The 23,285-nt window shown below is 38.2% G+C and overlaps 2 protein-coding genes across 2 annotated transcripts; both read right to left on the bottom strand.

The window, feature by feature from the left end:
- Nucleotides 1-294: 294 nt before the first annotated feature.
- Nucleotides 295-2,246, bottom strand: LOC147863403 (GDSL esterase/lipase At4g10955-like). Its single transcript, XM_087320600.1, has 2 exons — nt 2,082-2,246; nt 295-1,722 (listed from the first exon to the last, which is right to left on the bottom strand). The coding sequence occupies exons 1-2, from the start codon at nt 2,156-2,158 to the stop codon at nt 759-761; spliced, it is 1,041 nt and encodes a 346-aa protein (XP_087176726.1). The 5' UTR covers nt 2,159-2,246; the 3' UTR covers nt 295-758.
- Nucleotides 2,247-7,347: 5,101 nt separating this feature from the next.
- LOC147863402 (exocyst complex component SEC6-like) lies at nt 7,348-22,404 on the bottom strand. Its single transcript, XM_087319774.1, has 25 exons — nt 22,063-22,404; nt 21,602-21,640; nt 19,143-19,231; nt 18,426-18,516; nt 16,987-17,076; nt 16,745-16,824; nt 16,563-16,655; nt 12,453-12,479; nt 12,128-12,229; nt 11,883-12,030; nt 11,694-11,738; nt 11,558-11,613; nt 11,068-11,176; nt 9,855-9,995; nt 9,566-9,745; nt 9,388-9,468; nt 9,204-9,290; nt 8,852-8,896; nt 8,675-8,753; nt 8,528-8,597; nt 8,353-8,440; nt 8,173-8,262; nt 7,950-8,066; nt 7,797-7,859; nt 7,348-7,719 (listed from the first exon to the last, which is right to left on the bottom strand). Exons 1-25 carry the CDS (start codon nt 22,183-22,185, stop codon nt 7,603-7,605), a joined length of 2,250 nt encoding a protein of 749 aa, XP_087175900.1. The 5' UTR covers nt 22,186-22,404; the 3' UTR covers nt 7,348-7,602.
- Nucleotides 22,405-23,285: the final 881 nt, after the last annotated feature.

Genomic DNA, 23,285 nt, shown 5'->3' with positions numbered 1-23,285 from the left:
GAAATGCTATTGATACTATTTCCACGAACTGTCTATATGGAATATGTTTATGGTATTGGTAGTTGCATATGGCATCAATAGTGCATAATTATCCTTATATTGGTAAGTAAAGTAGATGCAGGTTAATCATACAATTTTACAAAAAAAATGATTGGATGAAACGATTTATGGATGAGAGTTGCAATGCAGATTTTGTTCTTTGACATCTTTGCTTTGATTGTGTTTTTATGAAACAATGATTCATTTACCTTTGATTTTGTTATCTTAAACCTGAACATTTTTATGTCGGTTGCATCAGGAAAAAAGTATTTTCTTTGCACCACAAAGAATGGATATGTGCCAGTGAATCACTGGTATTCTATGCACATCAATTCAGTTTGTCCTTTGATCAGATACAAATGCATGGCAAATAATCTATTATTATGAGATAGCACATTGTTATAAAATGAATACAGTGCTTTCAATTATACTGAGTTTTGGGGAGGATACCAATATGTACACTTATTTACACGATTAGGTCTTATTGTAGAGACTTGGATAGTTGGGTATGGATGTGTGTGTCCTTTGACCACCATTGCTTCATGAATCCCTCTGAAGAAGGCGAGTCTATGTAATGCAAATGTGCTGAAAGAATGTTATGGAAGGGCACTGGCTCCCTCCCCTGCCACGATTGCAAAAGAGAGCGTATTACACTTCCTTTGTGGGTATTGTGATTGAAGTAGGATACCAATATGTACACTTATTTACACGATTAGGTCTTATTGTAGAGACTTGGATAGTTGGGTATGGATGTGTGTGTCCTTTGACCACCATTGCTTCATGCCATGGGCCTTCATGAATCCCTCTGAAGAAGGCGAGTCTACGTAATGCAAATGTGCTGAAAGAATTTTATGGAAGGGCACTGCCTCCCTCCCCTGCCACGATTGCAAAAGAGAGCGTATTACACTTCCTTTGTGGGTATTGTGATTGAAGTAGGCAATGTAAGATTCACAAATAGGGTCATGCCGGTTGATGTAGAGATTAGGGCACCATTGTTGAAGTAGTACAAGCTGATTGCCCTCGGCATTACCATGACTAATGGGAGCACTACCATCAATTGCTTTAGCTTTTACAATGTCTTTCACATTTAGAGAAGGACCCATGTTTAGAAAAGATGGGAATGGTGGGTTGAAGAGGTGGGCCTTGATGAATACGTTGTCAAGGGCAAGAGTTCGACCAATTAGCAAGCAAAGAGCTGCTCCCAGAGAATGTCCGGCTATCGAGACTTGAGAAGCCCCATAGGTATCTATGGCCTCCTTCACAAACTTAAATGCAACCTTGTATCTAGGGTTATCTTGCAACTGAAGCATCAATATATCAATATTTGCAGCTAAATCATTGGCAAGAGTATCACCAAAGGGTATGGTTCCTCTAAAAGCTACAACCACCTTAGGAGCTATTGAAGGTCTAATCAGAGACATAGATAACATCCTGCTCCATTTGAACACAGCTCCCACTACACTGTTATTTTGTTTGATGTTTTCTTGCACTTCTTTTTTTCCTCCTCCTTTTTCAAGAAGATCTTCCTCATGAAAAACTCTAATCAGCTTGTATTTGAAGGGCATATACCAATCTGGTGCCAAAGGACTCAATCCCATCACCGTCAAGCTTCTGTCTTTATCCAGAGCATACACTGCTTGCACCAAGCATGCCATGGCTGCACGTTCGCTGTTCTCATGGGACCTGTACTCAATGACCACGACCATAACACACATCACCATATTACCGCCAACATTACCAAGACTATATATCAACATATATGCACTAGGAGCATGACCATATGAACATAGCACCACAAAGATCACCACAACCATAACACCATATCAACATGACCATGAACGCCACAATATCATTCATAACATCACCATGGCCATCAAATCATCATCAGCGTGAACAGGACCATGACCATATCACAATCCACAATCAACATACCACAATCATGATGAAACACAACTTGGCTCGCATTTCTCACTCATTCTGACCGAGAAGCAGGAATGAGAAAATTGATGACAAGTTAGATAACACGATGGAAGGGAGCTCACCATGGATCATGATTTTGGAAGAGGTAAGTAGGGCCACAGCGCCTGAAGACATCGAGATCATCGACAGCAACTTTCATGGAAACCAAAAGAAACAGAGCCACGCCAAAGAATCAGGACCCGATTCCTCCCATCAAGGCAATAGAAACCTCCAGATGATGACTCGTCAATACAGTAGACATTTGGTTAAGTGCGTGCCCACTAAATTTAAGGGCACCGTTCTATTAAGTCTGTTTTTTCATAAAGGTCAAAATCCAGATAAAAAAAACTACATTGTTTCATGACGAAATTACATTAAACCAAATTGAAACTATGAATGTTCCAAACTTTCAGAAAACAACAAACGGAGTTTTTGGAAAAAATAAGGTTAAAAGAATTTGCTACGTGATGGTGGGTGGGGTTTGTTGATAAAGTAGAGAGAAATGTAGGGAAACAAATATTACAAATTGGGACGCAAGCTCCAGTCGCATCGTCTATGTGTGTGTATGTGTGTCACGTGTTCTACGTGCGCGCGTTGTCGCGTTATTACGCGCGTACGTGTGGAAAGGGGCGGGACCACGGGGGTCTTGGACCGAGGAGCGAGAGAGAGAGAGACAGAGAGAGATTCACCGACACGAAAAGCGAGAAGGAAAGAGATAGAATCGTAACGCTTAATTATAATGACAAGAGATTATAATCCCTGACAGTTACAACCGACGTGGCGACGACGGACCCGACACGGGGACCCCACTCACACACACCGACGACAGTCACCAGACTCCAAGAAACAAAGGGAAAAGGGAGCGACTCTGCTGGAAGCACACGGGTTGTCCACGAAGCAGATGCAGTGCACTCCCACAGGCGGCGACGGACCCACAGAGAACGACGGCTCGAGGAGTAGAGAGAGAGCTCGGCTTCCCTTCTGCAGCAGCCCTTTCCCTTCTCCCTCGCGCGCGATATCCTCTTTTCTTTCTCCTCTTGCCTTTTATCCCCTGTCCCCCTTTGGGATACGCACAATCCCCTCTAATAAATGTGTGTGGCTTAGTAGTCACATCCACCGGTTCGTGTACAAAGTATCCAATCACGCGACCATACGTGTAGGGGCTGGTTTACGCGCTTCTCTCCGATTCCGCCTATGGCCGGTTTTCTTCACGACAACGTGCATGTGTGTTTACAATTACGAGTTTGTGATTTTGATTCTTGATTAAAGAAAATGAACAAAAGAAGGGCAAACAATATCATGTGCACGATGTGGTTCGATCATAGTTGGATTACACTTAATTCAACCGTTTCATTGTATTTGTCACCACTATCTTAGCCTTCATCATTGTAGATTCCAACTGAGTAAGTGATTCATTCTGGAATTTTCCTTATGTCTCTATGGGTAGTGCAACACCTTTCAGTTTTCTAACTCTACAATGAAGTTCTCCAATTTCTTCATCGACATCACCCTCCAAGACATCCATTTTAACTTGCAATTGATCATTGATTATTTCGACCTTGCCTATGGTTAATTGCCATGATGATATCTTGATGATTGTGAATAGTCAAGTTTTTGCAACAATTGGCCACGAACGCGAGATCTCCTTCTCCATCTGCAACAAAACTTCTATTGCCATGATGATATCTTGATGATTGTGAATAGTCAAGTTTTTGCAACAATTGGCCATGAACGCGAGATCTCCTTCTCCATGTGCAACAAAACTTCTACATATTGTCCTTCTCTTTTTGTGTGTGTCTGTGCCGCGTGCGTGCTTTTTTCCTGCATGAAGAAAGCCTCTTTCCCTCCCTCTCTCTTTTTGTGCATTTTGTTTATTCTCAAATATAACAAAAGTTGTAGCCTAGGATTTGTTCGTTGCTCCCCCTCTTTCTTTTCCTATCTCCTCCATCTATACTTTGATTTGTCATTGCATCCAAGGAAGTTCATTAGGTTTGTAACTTGCATAATGGATGTATTCCTCAAACGTAGCAGAAAGATGAAAACTGAAGGTAATTTGAAATCAAGAAAGAAACTGAAGAGTATGTATGTTGAAACCAGAAATGTTTCAGGTCAATTATATCACGTAAATTGATCACTTTTCTTATGAAAAGTTGTATGATTAGAGCACAAAAGGAAAATAATTCAGAAAACCCTAAAAATTTCCAAAAAACCCTAAAATGTTTTAGAAAACCCCTAAGTGCGCACTTCTTCCATGCGTTCAAAGTGCACACTTAACCGAATGTTTACTGTACATAGCATAGCATATGAGGAACATATAGGAATGACATAAGTATGCTTGTTCATTTCCATAATTACAAAAGGAGGCTTCTCCATCCCCCATTTACTTTCTCTCTCTCTCTCTCTCTCTCTCTCCTATCGTAATTAGCTTACTCTCGTGGTAAGTTGTTACTCTCTCTCTCCTCTCCCTCTCTCACTTGTGAAAACACAATTATATTAATAAATGTATGTAAAAAACACTACTTAGAATGGATGTCACAATGGAGTATGGTCAACCACTAACCACATGGGTAGTCTCTTTTTTTGGTAAAACATGGGTAGTTTCTCTCTCTCTTCAAGCTCATCTCTCCTCACTTGATTCTTCATTGCCTTCGAGAATCTATATAACTCACACACATCCTTCATTTTGTAGCAATTAGTAATTCCCACACACGAAACACTCCAAGCAAGGTAGAGTAGGGTTTATGCCACAAAATAGATGGTATGATGAGGATTGTAGAGACTTACCTAGACAACTTAAATCATCACAACTTAGAAGTACTATTACCTGAGTACATGCTCGCAAAGAAATGCGCAAGATGGCATGTTGTAGGAGACAAGCGTGGGAGGCAACTCAATAGTGGGAACTCTACCATTTGCTCATGAGTAGTGATTGTGTCATTGCATGGAAGATATTGCAGGAACCAAGACCACAAACAACCATCGAGGATCCTAACACTTGGCACACATATACGAAAAGACTTTACCAAGGCTTGAACCAACCACCCATTTCTATGCCTTCTATACCTCGCGCTACCAGGGGGACATTTTTTGCAACCTCTAGGGTCACTAAGGCCATAACGAAATTACAACATAGAAATTCCATGGATCACACAAACTTGAAGGTTGAACACAATGTCATATATGCTCGAGATTGTCTAGCTCCTTTTCTCACTCTACTTTTCAACATTGCCTTCATAGAGGGTTTTCCATCACAACGGACCATGCACACATTGGTCCCTATACATAAAGGATGGGACCTCATAGACCCAAATACATTTAGGACCATTATGATTGGTCATATGCTTGCTAAATTATATGGTGCAATAATGGAAACTGAGCTCTGTGATTATATGGAGACATTAATAAGTCTTCGAGCACTCGAATGTGCTACCTTTAGACGAGCCTTGTTTATTATTGACCAAACCAAGACTCACAAGAAGAAATTACATCGTTGTTTTGTGGACTTCCACAAAGCCTTTAACATAGTCCCTAGAGGTCTTTATCTTCCGAAAACTAAAGTCCTTATCTTCCACACATATGCTCGAGTTAGAACTAAATGTTACCTAACACTCTATCATAGACCATTTGAGGTAGTTGGATCATATGTATATCTTGGAGTCACTTTTAGTGCTTGCTCAAGTAAATTTTCGATGACACAGGCAACCAAAGATAGACTAACAAGAGGATATGCATCCCTCTCACTCTTAGTGAGACAATGCCACCGCATACTTTCGGGAGCCACGAACTAAGGGGTGGTTCTTCAACTCATTAGTGATCCCTTCCCTCATGTATGCAATAGTGGTTTGGGCTCTATGGCAACCAACTTTCATGTGGATGCAATTAGAGAGACCATTGGTGATGATGTTATCACGTCAACTCTGAAGCAAATAGACAATGCCACATGACATCATTAGAGTAAAGTTTACTTTACCCCCAACGCTAGTATAAGCACTTTTTCAACTTGTAGTTTTTATTAATAGGATACAAAGCCAATCACAAGATAGGATATCTCGTTAAGCTTTCGAGGCAGTCCGATGATGCTAGCTCTTGGTATAGCACTATGGTAAGTTGGCTTTTTGCAAACGGCCTCGACACTAATAACCTACATCCTCTTAGGTACAACCACACGATCGATAAACTTTAATATCTCATGAGGACCATAATAAAGTAATACACCAAGAAATATGACAAATTTACCCTCGACATAAATGGATCAACCCACTAGTGCCACACCCATCTAAAATGTTGTACTATAAGAAACACTTCATGCACTTCTCTAAGTTAGGTTTTACTATACGACCAAAATATCTAGATACGTTTTTACAAAATGCATCAAGGGTTACCATTGGAAACTCAGAGTATCATCTCACCAGATTGAAGTTGAGATTGGTCATGCTAATGGAGCCCACAAAACAGAAAGGACATGTAGATTATGTCACATAGAGGTAGAGGATGAGTATCCCTTTACATGCAAGTATCCAGCTTATGTCGAGATAAGGTAAAAAAACCAACACATACTAGGACCATCTCCTACCTTCTCCAAACTATTAGATACCCCAAATATAAGATAAGATACATCTTAGTGCTAAAATAACATAAAGAGAATATGCTACAAAATGCTAACCATAACCTTTCCAATATTCATCCTCCAATACAACACTAAAGCATCACCGATGAACCACAGCCATTATAGACCTTTGGGCATCTTTGTATATTGATTCTCTTTCTATTATAAGACGACTATTTAATAACTCTCAATTAGGGGTCAAACCATTTGTCTTCTGTGCCTCTTTGGGAAGTACAATGCTTCATCTCCACATGCAACATCCATCATCATCTAATAGATCAAATATCGTTATGAAACCTCCTTGCCATCAATAATATATATAATGCCTTTTTCCTTCCCTTTCATCCCTCTTTTCCTTTTCATTTAGAACACAGCATGAAAACTACCTTGTCTTTTAGGCATATAGTCATATTTAGATTGTTAGGTAAATAGAAAGAATGCGTAAGATATCTTTTATTTTGTTCCTAATTCTTCAGAATATTCACTATAGGTATCATTGAGATAGCAGCTCCACTCACCAACTACAAGCCACATTGCTTTACATTATCCATGTATTGATGCATAGATACACCCACTAGATATTGTTTCTTGTAGAGTTGTGATTATAAAGATAAGTTTTATAGATACGTTTATGGTGTGCTACTCATTCCATCTGTTTCATGTATAGTGGCATATGCTGGGAACAGCTTTACTAACATATGACAGGATAAATGGTTTAACAAAACAAAGTACACAAATACAGCTTATACATTCTGAGTTATGCATCATTCTATTTTAGTGGGAGAAAATAGGATGCCACACTTCCTGGACTTTCAAATGAACATAAGATACAAATATTGCGTAGACAAAATATGTTGTGGGAGAAACTATGAGGTAAAGCATCTCTTGATGCCAATAAGAAATTATACAAATTATTTGCTCAAAAAGTTAAAAATAAAATTTTTCATGAGTGAAACTGGAATAGATGGTGAATTTGGTTGTATATTTAAAGAAACTATTTACCGCCACTTTAATGTAGCCTTTGGCAAGCATGTAAGTCTACTGAAAACTAGCCCTGATTTAGGGACTCCATTGACAATGCTTTTATTGTATGCATCTCTACATGCTTGCATAACCTGTAATAGGAACTCAAAATGAGATTGATGACAAGTTACGGGTTATTTTGTATTATTACTTTTTGTGTTTCTCCTACCTCACGGGCATCTTTCCTTGGAATATCTTCCCGAAGTGCTAGCACCTTCTCAACAACTTCTGGCTGCAAAACATAATTCCTTCATTATACTCCATAAATACTTTAATAATCGTCAGCAAGAAAAATATCAGAAAACAAAAGTTAAAAACCCACAGGACAGTCTGGTTGGTTTTGCAAGAGGTTTGTATATGCCAATCCGAAGTCATCGACATTTTCTGCTGATGCTAGCTCCTTCAGGTCAGCCAATGGTTGCACACGTTTCTGAACTTTCTGTTTACAGGATATGGACAATATTTAATGGCAAATAGCAGATTTAATACCAGAAAAGAAACTATGACTACCCAAAGTCCTTTCTGGTTTTGAGAACCAATCTTACCTGTTGATTCACATGGATACTGAAGAAAGCTGTCAAGATTTCTTCATCGAGACGGATTCGTTCTAGCATCTCTTCTCTAATGTAATTCCGCTGGATAATAACAGGTGATGCATATCTTCTGGTAAGCCAAAGAAAACCTATTACATCTTCATGGAACAAATTAGCCAATAATGGACATACCTGGGTAAGCAGATGGTCCACATAGACAACAATTGTTTCCTCCAAGCATGATTCAACACACCTCCGATATGATCTCTCTTCAAGAAATCTATCATGAGAAAAAACAGTTCCACATTTTATGGCTCTGCTAGGCACCTCTATAGCACATAACAAAACTATATTACTTTTTACCCACATTTTTATATCAGAGAAGTAGTCGCTGAATGTTTCAACCAGATATTCAGTTACCAGGCCTTCATACCAATCTGATGCAATAATTGTATTTTAGAAGTATGAAGGAATAACAAATCATTGAATTCACAAAATATCACGATTGATTCACCTTTGTGATAAAGTTTGGCAAGCAAATCCTTTACACCTGGGTCTTCAAAAATTGATTTCACAACTCGCTGGACACCTTCCTGTTCAAATGACATGATTTCACGCGTTCCAGTTGGATCAGATAAGCATATATTTTCCATCAGCTTTGTAATCATAAGGTGAATGAGGGTTAAAAGACCTTAGCAACTTCTAGAAATCCTTTGCACGTATCTTCAAAATTGACCTGCCAGAGACATTCCATCTATCAACAAAACCATGACGAGTAGAAACAAGAGACAGAGATAAAACAGAAAAGGACATGCAGCAGGTGAACGCAGAAACAAAGACCATAATGTTGACTATCAGAAGCTATTAGCTTTGTTAGCCTTTGATGGTTTCAACCTTAATTATTTGAGGAGTACTATTAACTTCCCTGAAGCTTTCGCTGTAGGTGTGATTGGAAGAATGATAAGTCCAATCGATGGCCTTGATTGAAGCAATACTACTTCACAGATGACATAGAATTCTAATAAAGCACATATGATGAATACCTGCTCCTCATAGTATATAGTCAAAGCCTCCATAATAGTGTGGCTTAGATCTATTGATAGATCATAGCAGCGCAAATTGTTATTCACCTGCAAAAGCCAGATCATACAATCTTTACAATATTTCAATACAAGGAATATAAGTTCAAGTTCTAATTCCCTGGATCATACATCAATCAACCCTCACCATAGCACATATAAGTTCAAGTTCTAATTCCCCAGGATCCTCTAAACGTAGCCGCTCAGCTGTCTGAAAATCACCCATTACCTGAAAGAAGAGAAAATTGCACAGAGTTACTCCAATGGATGGAGGGTTAAAGTTACATTGATTTCCTAACAATCGAACTATTTCATAATATTATTACCTGGATTACTGCAAGAGCAATACGATATAGCATCACATCAGTGCTGCTCTCTTCGACGACTTGCACTTGCTCACCTAATATTCGGAACAAATCAACCGCCGCCATTGTATAGCATTTTCCATCTTCGGTTCGTTTTACATGATGAATTTTATCAGCCTGTAGAATATTGGTATACCAAACCTAATATACTCCACCCCATCAACATCAGAAACCAATTCACCAGTGGCAAAAAATTGATGCTAATATATGTTAAATAGTGTTATCTTTTTATTTCTAACAAAAGAGCTACCTGCATTGCTTTTTGCATACGATCAACATATGCGTTCATTAAGGGGTCCATTGCTCCACTCTCAGCGCAGACTTGTGCGAGTGACTGGTCGACTCCTAAACTTATAAGTTGTTCCTGATATTGCACAACCCAGCTTGCTACCTGCAGATAGCATCACCCATGTAACCAGGAATATAAGCAAGCTCAATTACAAACTACATCCTGTACAAGATAAAAGAATGATATGTTCATGAGACTAGAATCTAGTTAGACTTGGATGCTTCCAACCATTAAGTTCTCAGTCAAAAACCGTAACAAAGCCAAAAGAAAACAACAGTAGGAATAGTTGTTAAATACGTAGCAAAGCCAAAAGAACTTTTTTGAAATGATAAATAGTTGTTAAATACGTAGCATACGTAAATTTTTTAGAATAAGTGTAATACGTGAAAATTTGAAAAACGGCATTTCTAAAACGTGGAATACATGTAGAATATTTCAGAGTATTCTAAAATGTATTCTAAACGTAGAATACACGTTCTTTAACAACTATGGTAGAACTTTCACGCCACCTAAAATCACTTAGTTATATCTCCAGCTAGCAGGATTATCAACATTTTTACATAAGAGCGTGGGACTTCAAGATATACCCTTCGCAAAATGAGTTGCAGAAAAGCCAAGATACCTTGGGCAGGTTTCTAGTATATTTATATTTATTTAGGTTTTTCTGTTGTTGACGATGAAATGGGATTTTCAGATGTAGCCTCTGTATCAGTCGCATATGTCATTGTGGCACTTTAAGAATGTTCCCACTGGACTTCTTCATTTATCCTGATCTGGTAAATGTATTTCATTTTCTTTTTAATCCACCTTTTCTGATACTTGCTATCCGTCCTTTGTGTCCCCTAACATAATCTTCTTCTTTGTCTCCAGAAGATGTGTCTCATATGGTTCCAAAAGGGGTCTGAATAAAGAGTTCACCTCCCGTAGCCTTTACATTGAATGTAGATTCCAATAGATGAGATAATGTTGTAGATACATCAACTCTTTGTGATACATATTCAAAATTTGAATGGCCACTCTATTATGCATGATGTCTCACAATGCAAATCATCACTTGAAATAAATCATTCAGGTTATTCTCTAATTCTGCATCACACATACATGGCCTCGATCGTCCTCTACATAAATATCTAAATTATTGTAGAATTGCTTCATAAAATGCAGCAAGACATACCTTCAATATTTCTGGATTAGTAAGATCATTAGTTCTATCCCCAAGCTTCCTCAGCATTTGAACGAAACGTTCAGTATAAAGCTGTACCATGGTTACAAATATTGCATATCTGAAAAATGAAAAAGATTATCCAAAACTCAGACCTTCATGCAGACATGAGAAACAGTTGGCTGTAACTAATATGTCCAAGTTCATAAGTAAAATGAGAAATGTGTGGCAAACTAATCTATCCATTTGATCTGGGTAATCCAAATACATCATTAACATAATCATATATCTATAAGCACATATACAGATGGACTTCAGGGGAGTACTATACTGCTCATTCTCAAGACAGCTTATTCCATTACAAAGTATGAACTTAAGAAGAAGACTGCATTCAGAATTCGTGTGTAATTTCTTTCTATTTTTGGCTTCACATGACTCATGATTCTAACGAACATTTCTTTCAAACATATGCTTAGTAACAATGGGCATATATTAGACTGACCGTGGTGGAAAGCATGGAGCAACATAGTCGTAAATGTCGGGCAATTCTCCAGCAATCTGTTAGAAAATGCAGAAAATAATTTGCAAATATATTCTGGCAAGCAGGAAATGAAACATTTTCTGGTCATATTACTCACTGCAGTAGCTTCCTCCAAGGCTGCATTCAGATCATCTTCTACAAGCTACAAAATGCATATTACAGACTGATCATTTAGATTGGTGATTAACAAATAACAGAAATGTTTTCCAACCCTATCTATGTCATCCATTTTTATTTCTCACTAATTTCTTTTATTTTAATGCATTAATCCTTAACAAGCTCTTACATTAGAAATAAGTAAGTTGAACCTCTTTTCCACGGCCCTCGCAATTGCTTTATAGCATTTATCTTTATAATTTCTTCCTCTCTTCTCTTTCGCATAATTCTCAGATGCCCTTGGAGGCAGCATTCCCTTTGGTGATTGTGTGGATGGCCTGAGGTTATACGTTGCTGCAAGAAGATATTATTCTAGCCCAAAAAATAAACAAAACAAAAACCTAGGATGTGAAATATTCAGGTTCTTTATCACACCTCTTATTGCCATCAGTAACTAAACTTGAAATAGAGCCTCCTTCTAATTCAGCAGCTTCATCTTCTTGTTGTTGATCGAATATTTCTTGCATCTCCACTACTCTGCAGAGGAACAATACATTATGTACACAATTTTCCTGCGAAATGTACACTTAGATTGAATTATAGAATAGAATATAAATTAAGGAAATACACTTTGAGCATTATTTCAATTCAATCTTATCATTTACATATCAAAGTTCTTTTTGGACGCTCCAAATAAGCAACAAAATCTTTAGTTTGTTACTTTTACACACATACCCAATACCATGAAAAGAAAGGATACCTCAATGCTCGAACTAGTGTTTGGGGGCTGTTAAAAATGATAAAGAAAAAAATATTGTCAGGATATATTATTTCAAACAAACATAAGAAACAAGGACAAGAAAAGACTGTGAAGCTATTATAACTACACTGCAATAGGAGCTCTGAAATGAATCTTCAAATTCAAATGATAAATTTTTTAATAAATGCCTTCATCACCAACTCATTTACATTCTGAGAATAATCAGTTTCTGTTGTGAATTCATCTTCTTCAACTTTAGAGATATCTAAAACTTCTTGTTTATTATATGTACAAAACATTAATGCTCAAAATAACATAGCTTTTACAAACAAAAAACAGAGGTACGAAGTTCATCTTCTGGTAGTTTACCCAAATAAATATAAATAAACAGAGAAGAAATTATATCATATTGGAAACTTTTAAGACGAATTTAGCATATCATATTGGACTGTCTTTTTGAGAAATAACTTATTAAGACTGCCAAAGATACCCAATATTCTAATTAGCTAGCACTATACATCCTGAGGAAGAGATGAAGAGAGAGCACACAAATATCATTTATATTCCCACCATAAAACCAAATTATATTAACTGTCTTAAGGAACCAAAATGACCTATAAGGGAAAACAAGATATTACATCTTAAAATATTGTCTTTTCCTTAGGAACAACAAACCAAAATAAATACAATTAAATATAGTGCACTGAAGAATCTAGTTATCTAAGCACTTAAGATTCTGAACTTGGATAAACTGAAACTTTCATCTTCAAAAATTCTCCAACATAGAGGATCTTATAGAGGGAAGCACCTTCAGGGCTGATGAAAATAGCCTTTATTTGTTAATGACAAAGGTGGCATGGTCATGGTCAAGGTGACCGTGGCTGGCATGCATGACATATTGCTATTGCCTTACCTACTGAAGCCCCCTTCGTGGTGTCCTAATAGAGATCCCACCTATGTAGTGCTTGATTGACTAGACACATGATAAAGAGTGATGGAGCTAAAGAAAGCCATGATTGTTCTTTGTGGATGAGCTGTATCGTTTTCCTGCAACAATCACAGCTTTCTACAGCAAGCTTTGGGAGATTGTTCACAACTTTGGATCACATATTGACCCTCAAGTCCTTATCGAGGAGGGCAGATCCCATAATTAGAGGATTTATTGCTGTTTTGTGTATTTCCGAGAAGCACTCGTCACATGCAATGGCTAGAATCCCTTGCAAGTCCTTAAATATGCAATGGGGAATCTATGCATTCCATAAAACCGTTGTCGTGGAGGATTCCGGCAATTAGGAGAAAGATCTGTCGGATGCGCGTGAACGGGGGTGTGCGAACACCCCCACGAAATGGGTCTTGTGTGTAAAGTAATTGTAAATATTGAAGTATTTATAAGTACTAGGTAGAGTGTTTAATAGGTATTTTTAAGATCCCATAAAAAGAGGGGAATAATGTGTGTGATGGGAGGATATCGCGGGGAGGATCACTGATAGAAAACAATTGTCATAAAGCTGATGTAACCGACCCTCCTTGACTATAAAAGGGGAGGGGAGGAAAACCGTTACAGGGGGATTTCCATCGTTTGGGAGGAGGAAGTCCTGTCGGATTTCGAGTTGACTGCTCACTTCCCGTTCCTGGTTTTCTGTCGTTATACTACGAGGCCTTTGTTCGCGTTGGAAGCCTGTGTGCTCCCGATCAGAGGCTCACTAGTGTGCACAGATTTTTGTGTGGAGAGCTCAAAGCTCTGTCGCTGGCCGTGTCCGGTTGTATCTCTCTTTGTCTGCTAGTTAATTGCTTATCTTGTTGTGTCCGGTTTCGTCTGTTTTCCTGAGTGTTTCCTGGTTTTTGTCGCATTCTCATCTCTGTTCCCCTTTCACCTACGTGTATACCTGAGCGTTTGAACCCGTGTGCTCGTCTACCCCACGCATTTATCCGAGTCCATAGCCCGTGTGCTCATCGTTTCATATCCAGAGACAGGTCCGGAGCAATATACATGTCTGAGCCCCTGCGCTCATCATCTAGCATCCAGTGACTGATCCGGATCGGTTACATACACATGCCCCTGTGCCGGCGAAGATATCCAGAAACCGATTCTGATATTCACTACACTTTCTCTCACTCTCTTATCAGCTCCTTCGTCCGAGACCCCGGTGGGTGTGCTACTTGACCAGGTGGGCTACTTGAGCAGTACCAGCCTTGTTTCAGCACTCGCTTTCTCTGTGGCCTTTCCGACCACAATACCAACATGCCGTCACAGCCTTTGCTTGCCAGTTTTCGGCGCCGCCTTGACACCCTCCCTGCTCGTGGAGGGCCCGGAACTGCTTTCGGCATGTCAATTATGCCTATGATTTTGCTTCTGTTGACCGTCACCATTGTGTTGAGATCCACCACGTTCTCCACGACCACGGGGCCTATCTGCCTCCGTGTACAGCATCCCACTGTTAGGTTGCGTGGTTTTCTTTGATCATAAGCATCGATTGCAGGTCAAAAAATGACATTGATTTCTCCCTTGTGCAAATAGCTGTCATCACAGATTTCTTTGATCTTTGTGGTATAGTCGGTCACCGTCATATCCGTCTGTCGGATATTGTTGACATCTTGACAAAGCTGTAACTTGCGGACCGTGTTATTCACGGCAAAAATCTTCTTCAGATTTTCTCAGGCCTCCTTCGGCGTCTGTGCATCTCGAATGTGGCCCAACATCTAGTCGTGCAACACAGGATGCAAGGCAATACAAGACTCTACTTGCTGCCAGCTCCCACGTTGGAAAATCGTTGTGTGCCATTTCTGGCACTACTTCGTTTTCTCCATGGATGTAACTCCAGTAGCCATGCCCCGGCAGGTACTGGTGCATCTTGTACTGCCAAGACATGTAGTTGCTTCTGTCCAACTTCTCTGCCGGAAGAGCACCACCCATTACTTTGTCCATATTCTTCTTCTTGTCTGTTCTTGTCCAAGGATTAGGTTTGTCTGTGTTGGAACGCTTGTCCGCGGCAGAGGATTCTCAACCCTTGCGCTCTGATACCATGTAAAGATTACGTGCGGAATCTAAAACGAACAGACTTGGATACTACCGGCTCCACAGGTGAACAGAAAACAGAACTTGAGAAAACATAGAGATACTACTTAGAGAGCGAGAGAGACAGAGGAAGAGCAGAAGATGAAAACTTAATTCAAAATAATAACAACACTCTATACATACAATATGCTTAGTGAGCACTTTTATACAAGTCCTTAAAAGGACTAACAAGTACTTCAATGCTCATAAATGAGCTACTGATACTAACTCCCAAAAATAATCCTTGGAGGAATATCAGTCCCACAGGCTTGCCGGCTCAATGCCGATCTAGCCCAACCGATTGGTCTCCATCCAATCCGGCTCCCGGCTTTTTCAGCGGATCCGGGCCTCGCCGATTCGTCTTCATCCGATCCAGCTCTCGGCTTATTCAGCCGATCCGGCCCATGTTGAGCTTGCTTCTCAACACATGGCCTGAGCTAAGGGTCTTAAAACATGTCCCAAAATGAGGTGAAATGCCTTTTAATCTCATATAGGCTATGTACCTGCAAATGTAATGCTCCTATATGTAAAGTTCTTCTTGACACATCCTGTCCTCTGGAGTAAAAGCCTGCTAGGTACTTGTACTCAAACAATTACCATCTTACAAGTCACTTGTTACCTTCAACTATAGTTTCTAGATTATAAGTTCGGTAAGATCTCTGCTGTTTGGAACCTTCAGCCCTTGGCATATTTTTTCCAGGGTTATATTTTGTGCTTTACAGACAATATGGAAATCTCTCAACCAGCTACATTATGCTCAACCTATGCAAATATATAACATATTCAGGTTTTTATTCAGAAATATTTATATGGTTATTGCTTTTTTTATATGATAGTCATAAGCACATGTATGTTCTTCTCTTTGCATACTTCAGGCTGAAAAACAGATGCAATCACATGCTAGTCATTTCAACAATAGGTATATAGAAGGCGTTCACAATGACAACATTGTCGAGCTATTCAATATGTTACACACAACACTGGACTCCCAAAGAAGGTATCAGCATGACTCTTGAAACTAAATATACTTCCCATACGAGTGAATCAATTATTACCTGTCCTTAGAGAGTTTGAAGAAGTTTCCAATATACCCCCAAAGTGTTGACTCAAACTTCTCCCTGGTCCTGTTCACATCTTCAAAGTACTCACTGAAAGATATAAAACATCAATTCAGGTTTAAGCTTCCATGAAAATATGAAATTAACTGCAATTGAGTACTAAAGTAGGAGATGGAAACCTTAGTTTGCTGGCCTCCTCTTTACGGGATGATGCTGTAGCTAATGCAAAACGTCTTTTACCTTCTAACACAGTAAGCTTCTGCAGCATCAAAGAAAGCTTCCTATCAATGAAGGATGTTATCTTCTATTTCAATATTCTGCTCCAATGAGGCTGATCATTATCACATGTAGGAGAAGTTCACAGATTTGTCTTTTAATTGCGAGATGCATTAACCATAGAAATGGCATAGTGTTTCTAGACCTCAAATGTGTTCACGAGCTGTCTGTCATCAGCTAAAGATTCCTTTGCATCAGCAGCGTCTACAGATATTGACATCATTCCTTCCACATCCTACAGTTCATAAGAAAATGTATTAAAACATATTTGATGCAATATACAATGCTAGATACATTTCCAATAAGATGCGTATAGAGACAAATAAAAAACAGTAGTCCTTCAGCTTTATAATAAGTATTTTTCTTTATTCCATAGACGACTGTCCATACCCAGGAAGCTCGTCTATTTATAAAAGTAGAAAAGTAGAAAACGATAGTCCTTCAGCTTTATAGTAAGTTTTTCTCTTTATTCCATAGATGACTATCCATACCCAGGAATGTCATCTAGTAAGTACATGCATCTTTATTCCATAGATGACTATGATTTTTAATGTTTATGATGTTTGTATTTATCATAAACATCAACTAAAACATGAAAACCCCAACAGTGGCCATGAATTAAACCCTAGGCTCTTTCTTTTTACAGCATTTTGCAAATAAAAACAAGGGCCTATTAAAACTGCTTAATATAGGATAATCAGACTCTACGCATTAGAATAAACCCACCAGCATTGGTTTGCATCGTGTATCCAGACTGCAAACTATAAGGCGTTTTTATGTGCTGCTTTAGTTCATTAATGAAAAAAGTTAATAATTTATTTTGTGTGCTTCAATTTTTTAAATTGGGAACCAATTATTTTAAAAGCAAGCCCCGTATTGCATCAAACTAACAAAATGCATTTTTACTGATACAAAATTACAGTCCAAACCTCACAAAAAGCATATCCTTTTCTGAGGACTAGAAATCTATACAAAATAAATGGCACTCACAAGCTTCCAATCTCCCACATTGAGTACATGGAGCTTGCAAAGGAGTTGTGTACACAGAAATACAAATGCTGAATATCTAACGCGTAATCAAGATATCAGAGATAGGCTGGCAAACAACCTGATAACAGAGATTTTTTGTTCTTGAAATTTCCTCTTTCCTTCATAATGAAATTTGTGGCCACATTCCCATGTCAATATCTATCATGCCTCATGTGTAAACATGAAAATCCCATACAAATATAGAATCAAATCACAGAATGCACGTCGCACTCCCACAAATGATCAAGTACAAGTAGCAGTGGGCATATGCAATCTCTTTAGAGTTACAAGATAACAATGTGATTTGATTCTGTGTAAACATGAAGACTCAAATCACAGAACACATGTCTCACTTCAGATAAAATCTTACTACTTCGAATAAGATCTTAATTTGTTGCATGTCAATCAATAAAGAAAAAAATGCATGATCATCAAAAATATGGCAATAATTTAGTTTTTCTAAGTGAATAGATGAATTACATGCTCATGGTGGATACTAAAGGACCCGTCCAGCACATATACAAAAATATAGAACAGTGGTTTCTTAATACAAACCTTCAATGTAGTATTCAGATTATTCCTTGCATTACTTAGCAGCTTAATAAGATCATGATGATCAATCAGTGACTGACAATCCTGACATAACCTGAAAAGGATAAATTACAATATCATATTAAAAGATGATATGCAGGTTATAAGTGGCTAATGTAGCAACAAAAAGGTAACCTTACAAAACAAGTTCTTTATATGCCATTCTGACCATGAAAAGATTAACTGTGCATAAATAGGCAATTGCAAGTCAACGTTATTGAATTACAAACATTCAACTTGAAGTGTGTGCTTACGTGGCCGTAACAGGAAAATTTACAGAAGTATATGCCATTCTGACCATAAAAGATTAACCATGGACCAATGGGAAATAAGAGTCAAAGAGTATGGAATTATAAAAATCCAAACTTAAATGTGAGCACACAGTCTATATATGCCACTCTGATCATTAAAAGATTGACAATCCGCCCTTAACACTGAATTGCAAAAATTACAGCCAAAACATAACACATACAATCACGTTAAATTTTTGAATTTCAACAAGTAGCATAGCAATAAAATAAAGAAATCAAAAACTTTCCACGCAGAAGATTAGTTTATCCTTCTGTAATGGTGTTCCTTGGTTTAATAAACTCTGGTTTTCATAATTTGGATGGTTGGAATGTTTCCTTTACAGTGTTTAAGATCACAGAACATAATCTGCCAAGGATCTATAAGACTTACTTGTCAATGAAAGTGAAATTGTCTCGCAGTTGTGTGATTGTTATTTGGGAAGTATTAAGAGCTTCAATTCCAGATCTTGCTTGCTCCACCTATGCATAATGGTCATAAACTAGGAATAAAAAACCAACCAAGCAGACAAATGCAGATAGAATCTAAAAATAATTCACACGCTTAAAGAATTTCCAAGAAGAAAATGCTCAAACCAAGACACCACCATCGGAGGCAATGAATTCAGGTTTTCTTGCAGTGTATCCAGACAACGAATTTCAGTGCAAATGACAAATCCCAAGAATATTAAAATATGCATAGTTTTCAAGCATGTGAACTGGAAAACTGCCCCAACGTGAAATGGTTTTAGAAGACTCTCAAATCTGCCTCTTCCCCAACAACCAAATACTGATTTTTACATCTGACCATGTTACTATGCTGCTGCACTTTACAGGAATATTTACGACTTAAAACCCTCACGAGAAGAAGGATAAGGCAGACAATTCCTTTATTCCTAGCAAGCCTTCACTGCATTCACTTGACATTGTGAGTTCTATGCTATACAAGCCTAATTCCAAATGCCTTTTTATTTCTCCATGAATATAGTTAATTTGGATACCAATAGAATGAGCAAGAAAAGACTGTTAAATCCTTCTTATGAGTTATATTATTATCTTTCGCTAGCTCAAGAGCACCAGCTTACAATAGCTATAGCTAGAGACCAGGTAAACTTCCATCTGGGATTTTTGGAATCTCTGGGTTCGAAGTCCTGAAACTAGTTATCATCATGTAATTAGCTATAGCATCTAAAATTGATCTAAAATCTTCAACATCACTTGACTTTTTAGGTGCTTAGCCTCTTTTGACTTATTAAGCCCTTTAATAAATACAGGCCTAGGAATACCAAATCCCTCAAGCAAAAGTCACAGTGGCATAAGAAGGCAATTGACCAACACAAATCACAGTATTAAGAGCTACATCGTGAATGGATGTTGTAATAAAAAGAAATAGCAAAAAGTTTCTATGCAGCTAGTTGCATGGCTAGCACAACTTTTCAGGATCTTCATAGACGTCTATCCATCTCTTTCATGCATCTCAACTATTATCCTATTTCCAGTGTTTCGAAATTATATGAACTGCTGATGATTGACAGGAAAAAGATAACCCTCATTCACTAAAATTTACATTTTTGAGCTTCCCGTGAACAAATATTATTAATAGAAAACAGTGGCACATAATTTTAATTTTTTTACTAGATGTTTTTAATTATATGGTAGCAATGCGTTTTGAATCAAGTAATTAAATGAGCAATTAGCCAAACATTTATGAAAGGATAGAACCCAAATTAAATACTCACTAACCCAACCAACAACTGACCTGAGACAAGTCACCTGCTCTGAGTCTTATATATATCATATAATAGACCTAGACATAATTAACGTCCATGGGCTTGGAGCTGCATCTACAAGACCATTTCTTCCACCGTTATCATCATAGAGCAGGAGCACCCATCTCTAATGACCAAGGATGAGCATATATATTAATGGTTGTGCTCAAAAGGCGGTAGTCCCTTTCTATATCCAATCTCATTGTATACACCAAATAGCAATACTCTAGCTTCCTTAATAACTCTTACATACTAGAGACCATATGGCCAATATCTGGCTGCTTTAATGATACATACTTACTACAGCACATTGCCAGTCTCTAGCTGCTCCGGCAACTTAATCTTATTAAACATCATATGCTAAATGCCCAATATCTAGCTTCAATATGATGCAGACAATGCCAAATCTCTAATCTTCATGGCTCACATGTCCTAGAGACCACATGCTAAATGGCTATGGTCTAGCTTTTCAAATGATTCATATTATGACAGAATTAGCAATTTTTAGTTTCTCTAATGAAAAGCACATACTAGAGATCCTACACCAAATGGACAATCTTTAGATTCTCTAGTGACGCAGACATCCTAGAGACCACATTCCAAATGGCCAATATATAGGTTCTCAAGTGATTCATACTACACCCAATGGCCCACCTCTAGCTTCTCTATTGAATCATGCGAACTCCTGGAGAACATATGGCAAAAGGCTGATATCTCTTGTCTCTAATGATTGATACTGCTGCCTAGAGAGCTTATGCCAAATGGTCAAGTTATAGCTTCTCTAATGACTAATAAGGCCTAAGTATGCATATGTATGTAATACTTTTCTCATATTTTCCTATTAACTCATGCATGACAAGGAAACAATCCGCCAGTAAGTAAAGAGAAATTTCCCAGCAAAATAGATGTAATTGGGTAACTCTGTGAATCCAATTATATGCATAGAGTTTGTTCTAAATTTATTATGCAGTAGAAGGAGAACTTTGTATCAATGTTTTCACCAGCTTTCATTACTAGTCATTGTCTTTGAAGTTTGTTCATTTCATTAAAAGCTTCTTCACTCCATTCACAAGAAGAGCAGTACCTGAGTCGAGACACTTGTATTGAGCTGAGAATCATTGGCCTGAAGGATCAGAACACAAGATATGGTGAATGGATCAATCAAAGGTGAAAAGAACAACATTTGATTGGACGCAGAAAGAAAGAAAAAGGTCAATTATCTATATGTTAATGAATGATGACCAGAAGAACCACATTCCAAGGGAGCAAGAATATATGTATTTATGGAAATGAATGACTGCTAAAAAAACACAATTCTAGAGAAAAAGAAGAAGAATCAATGTATATGTGCAATAAATGGTAATGACAAGAACCACAATTCCACAGAAAAGGAAATAGAAAATGCATATACGTCTGTGTGAGAAACAAATGATTATGAAAAGGTCCATATTTCAAGTTAACAAGAACAAGGCAATATAAGAGAGAGAGAGAGAGAGAGAGAGAGAGAGGCGTGTACATATATGTGCGGAATGATGAATTCTTTACCTGTAGGCGTTGAAGATAATCAGATCGAATAGAAGCAATGGAAGACAACGAGGAAGGAGATGGCAACAATTTGGCCAATTCTCGAATTGCAGCTTCTCTCGCTTCCAGTCCAACATCCTGCATCTTCGTCTTCCTTCTTTTTACTTCTTCTTCTTCTTCTCTCTCTTGCTCTCGGCTGATTCCTCTTGGTCTTCTTCTGCTGCTACTCTCTGGATCCTCTGACAGGCTTTCTTTCTTCTTGTCGGTCTTATTCCCACTCGATTTCGACTGCTCGCTCTCTCTCCTTCCTTTAGTCTGCTGCTTCTTCTCTCGATCTCGGCTAATTCTGATTCTTCTTCTATCGTCGTAGCGAGCCTTTTTTATACGTCGTATAAATGCCTCTCCTACACAACATTCTGACTGTGATCCGTCTATATTGTATAAATAGATCTATACTTGCATCTATCTATTGCTTGATTCTCATGATGTGTTAGTATAGCGGTAAGGCTTCAAATTACTAATGCGGAGGTATAGGGTTCGAATCCTATGCTATACATCTAATATATATATTAGTCTCTTGGGCCAATGTTGGTCTTAGAAGACGTTAATATATCTTTCTTGCTTTCTCTTACCCCACCTCACTCTGCACTGCATCCACATAAGACAAGACAAAACACACATACACATACTCGGATGGATGGATAGATGGACAGGAGGACTCACCAAGAGAGCCTACCTCACCCAATGGACATCATTGATCGCCATATAAATGTCTTACAATCGCCTCCTGCTGTCATAGAGTGTTCGCTCCACATAAACCTTTAGCATGCAGCCGTTTTTGTATCTATCATCATTAGTTCCCCACCCCCATGATTGTAGTAGAGACACAAAATAATTGCACAATGTCTTCTAAACCATAGACTTTGTAGGACGGTAAAGACACAATTGCACAAGTTTTTCATCCATCGATCTTTGAGGTGGTGTATCTTTGTGTAAATCACTAGACTCCTTGTCTCCAAATGCATTACCAATTAAAGACTCGTGACTTTAATTCTAAAATGGCAATTCCCAAATTCCTCTTGTATTTCATCTCATTCCGAGATTGGAGATGCTCATGACCACATGCTCAAAAGGTCATCGTTCATTTCTTATGTTTTGTCGCTACAAGCTTGCGCGCATCACCAACACATGATTGGTGGGCATATTAATTCCTCAATGTCAAGAATTACCTACTAATCACCTCA

Source organism: Azolla caroliniana, unplaced genomic scaffold (assembly GCF_043228905.1).
Source record: "Azolla caroliniana isolate FFs.n. ecotype wild unplaced genomic scaffold, voAzoCaro1.0.p SCAF_5, whole genome shotgun sequence".
NCBI classification, from domain to species: domain Eukaryota; kingdom Viridiplantae; phylum Streptophyta; class Polypodiopsida; order Salviniales; family Salviniaceae; genus Azolla; species Azolla caroliniana.
Note: the sequence above shows the minus strand (reverse complement) of the source record. Positions and strands in the feature narration are given on the sequence as shown.

What these genes read in the sequence shown, in the direction of transcription:
- LOC147863402 (XM_087319774.1), bottom strand. Translation starts at nt 22,185, where the DNA reads ATGCAGGATGTTGGACTGGAAGCGAGAGAAGCTGCAATTCGAGAATTG. An exon ending in ATACAAGTGTCTCGACTCAG is followed by an intron (nt 19,232 to 21,601) that starts GTACTGCTCTTC and finishes CATTATGCATAG; the next exon opens with GTGGAGCAAGCAAGATCTGG. An exon ending in CAAGGAAAGATGCCCGTGAG is followed by an intron (nt 7,720 to 7,796) that starts GTAGGAGAAACA and finishes TTCCTATTACAG; the next exon opens with GTTATGCAAGCATGTAGAGA.
- LOC147863403 (XM_087320600.1), bottom strand. Translation starts at nt 2,158, where the DNA reads ATGAAAGTTGCTGTCGATGATCTCGATGTCTTCAGGCGCTGTGGCCCT. An exon ending in TTCCAAAATCATGATCCATG is followed by an intron (nt 1,723 to 2,081) that starts GTGAGCTCCCTT and finishes CATTGAGTACAG; the next exon opens with GTCCCATGAGAACAGCGAAC.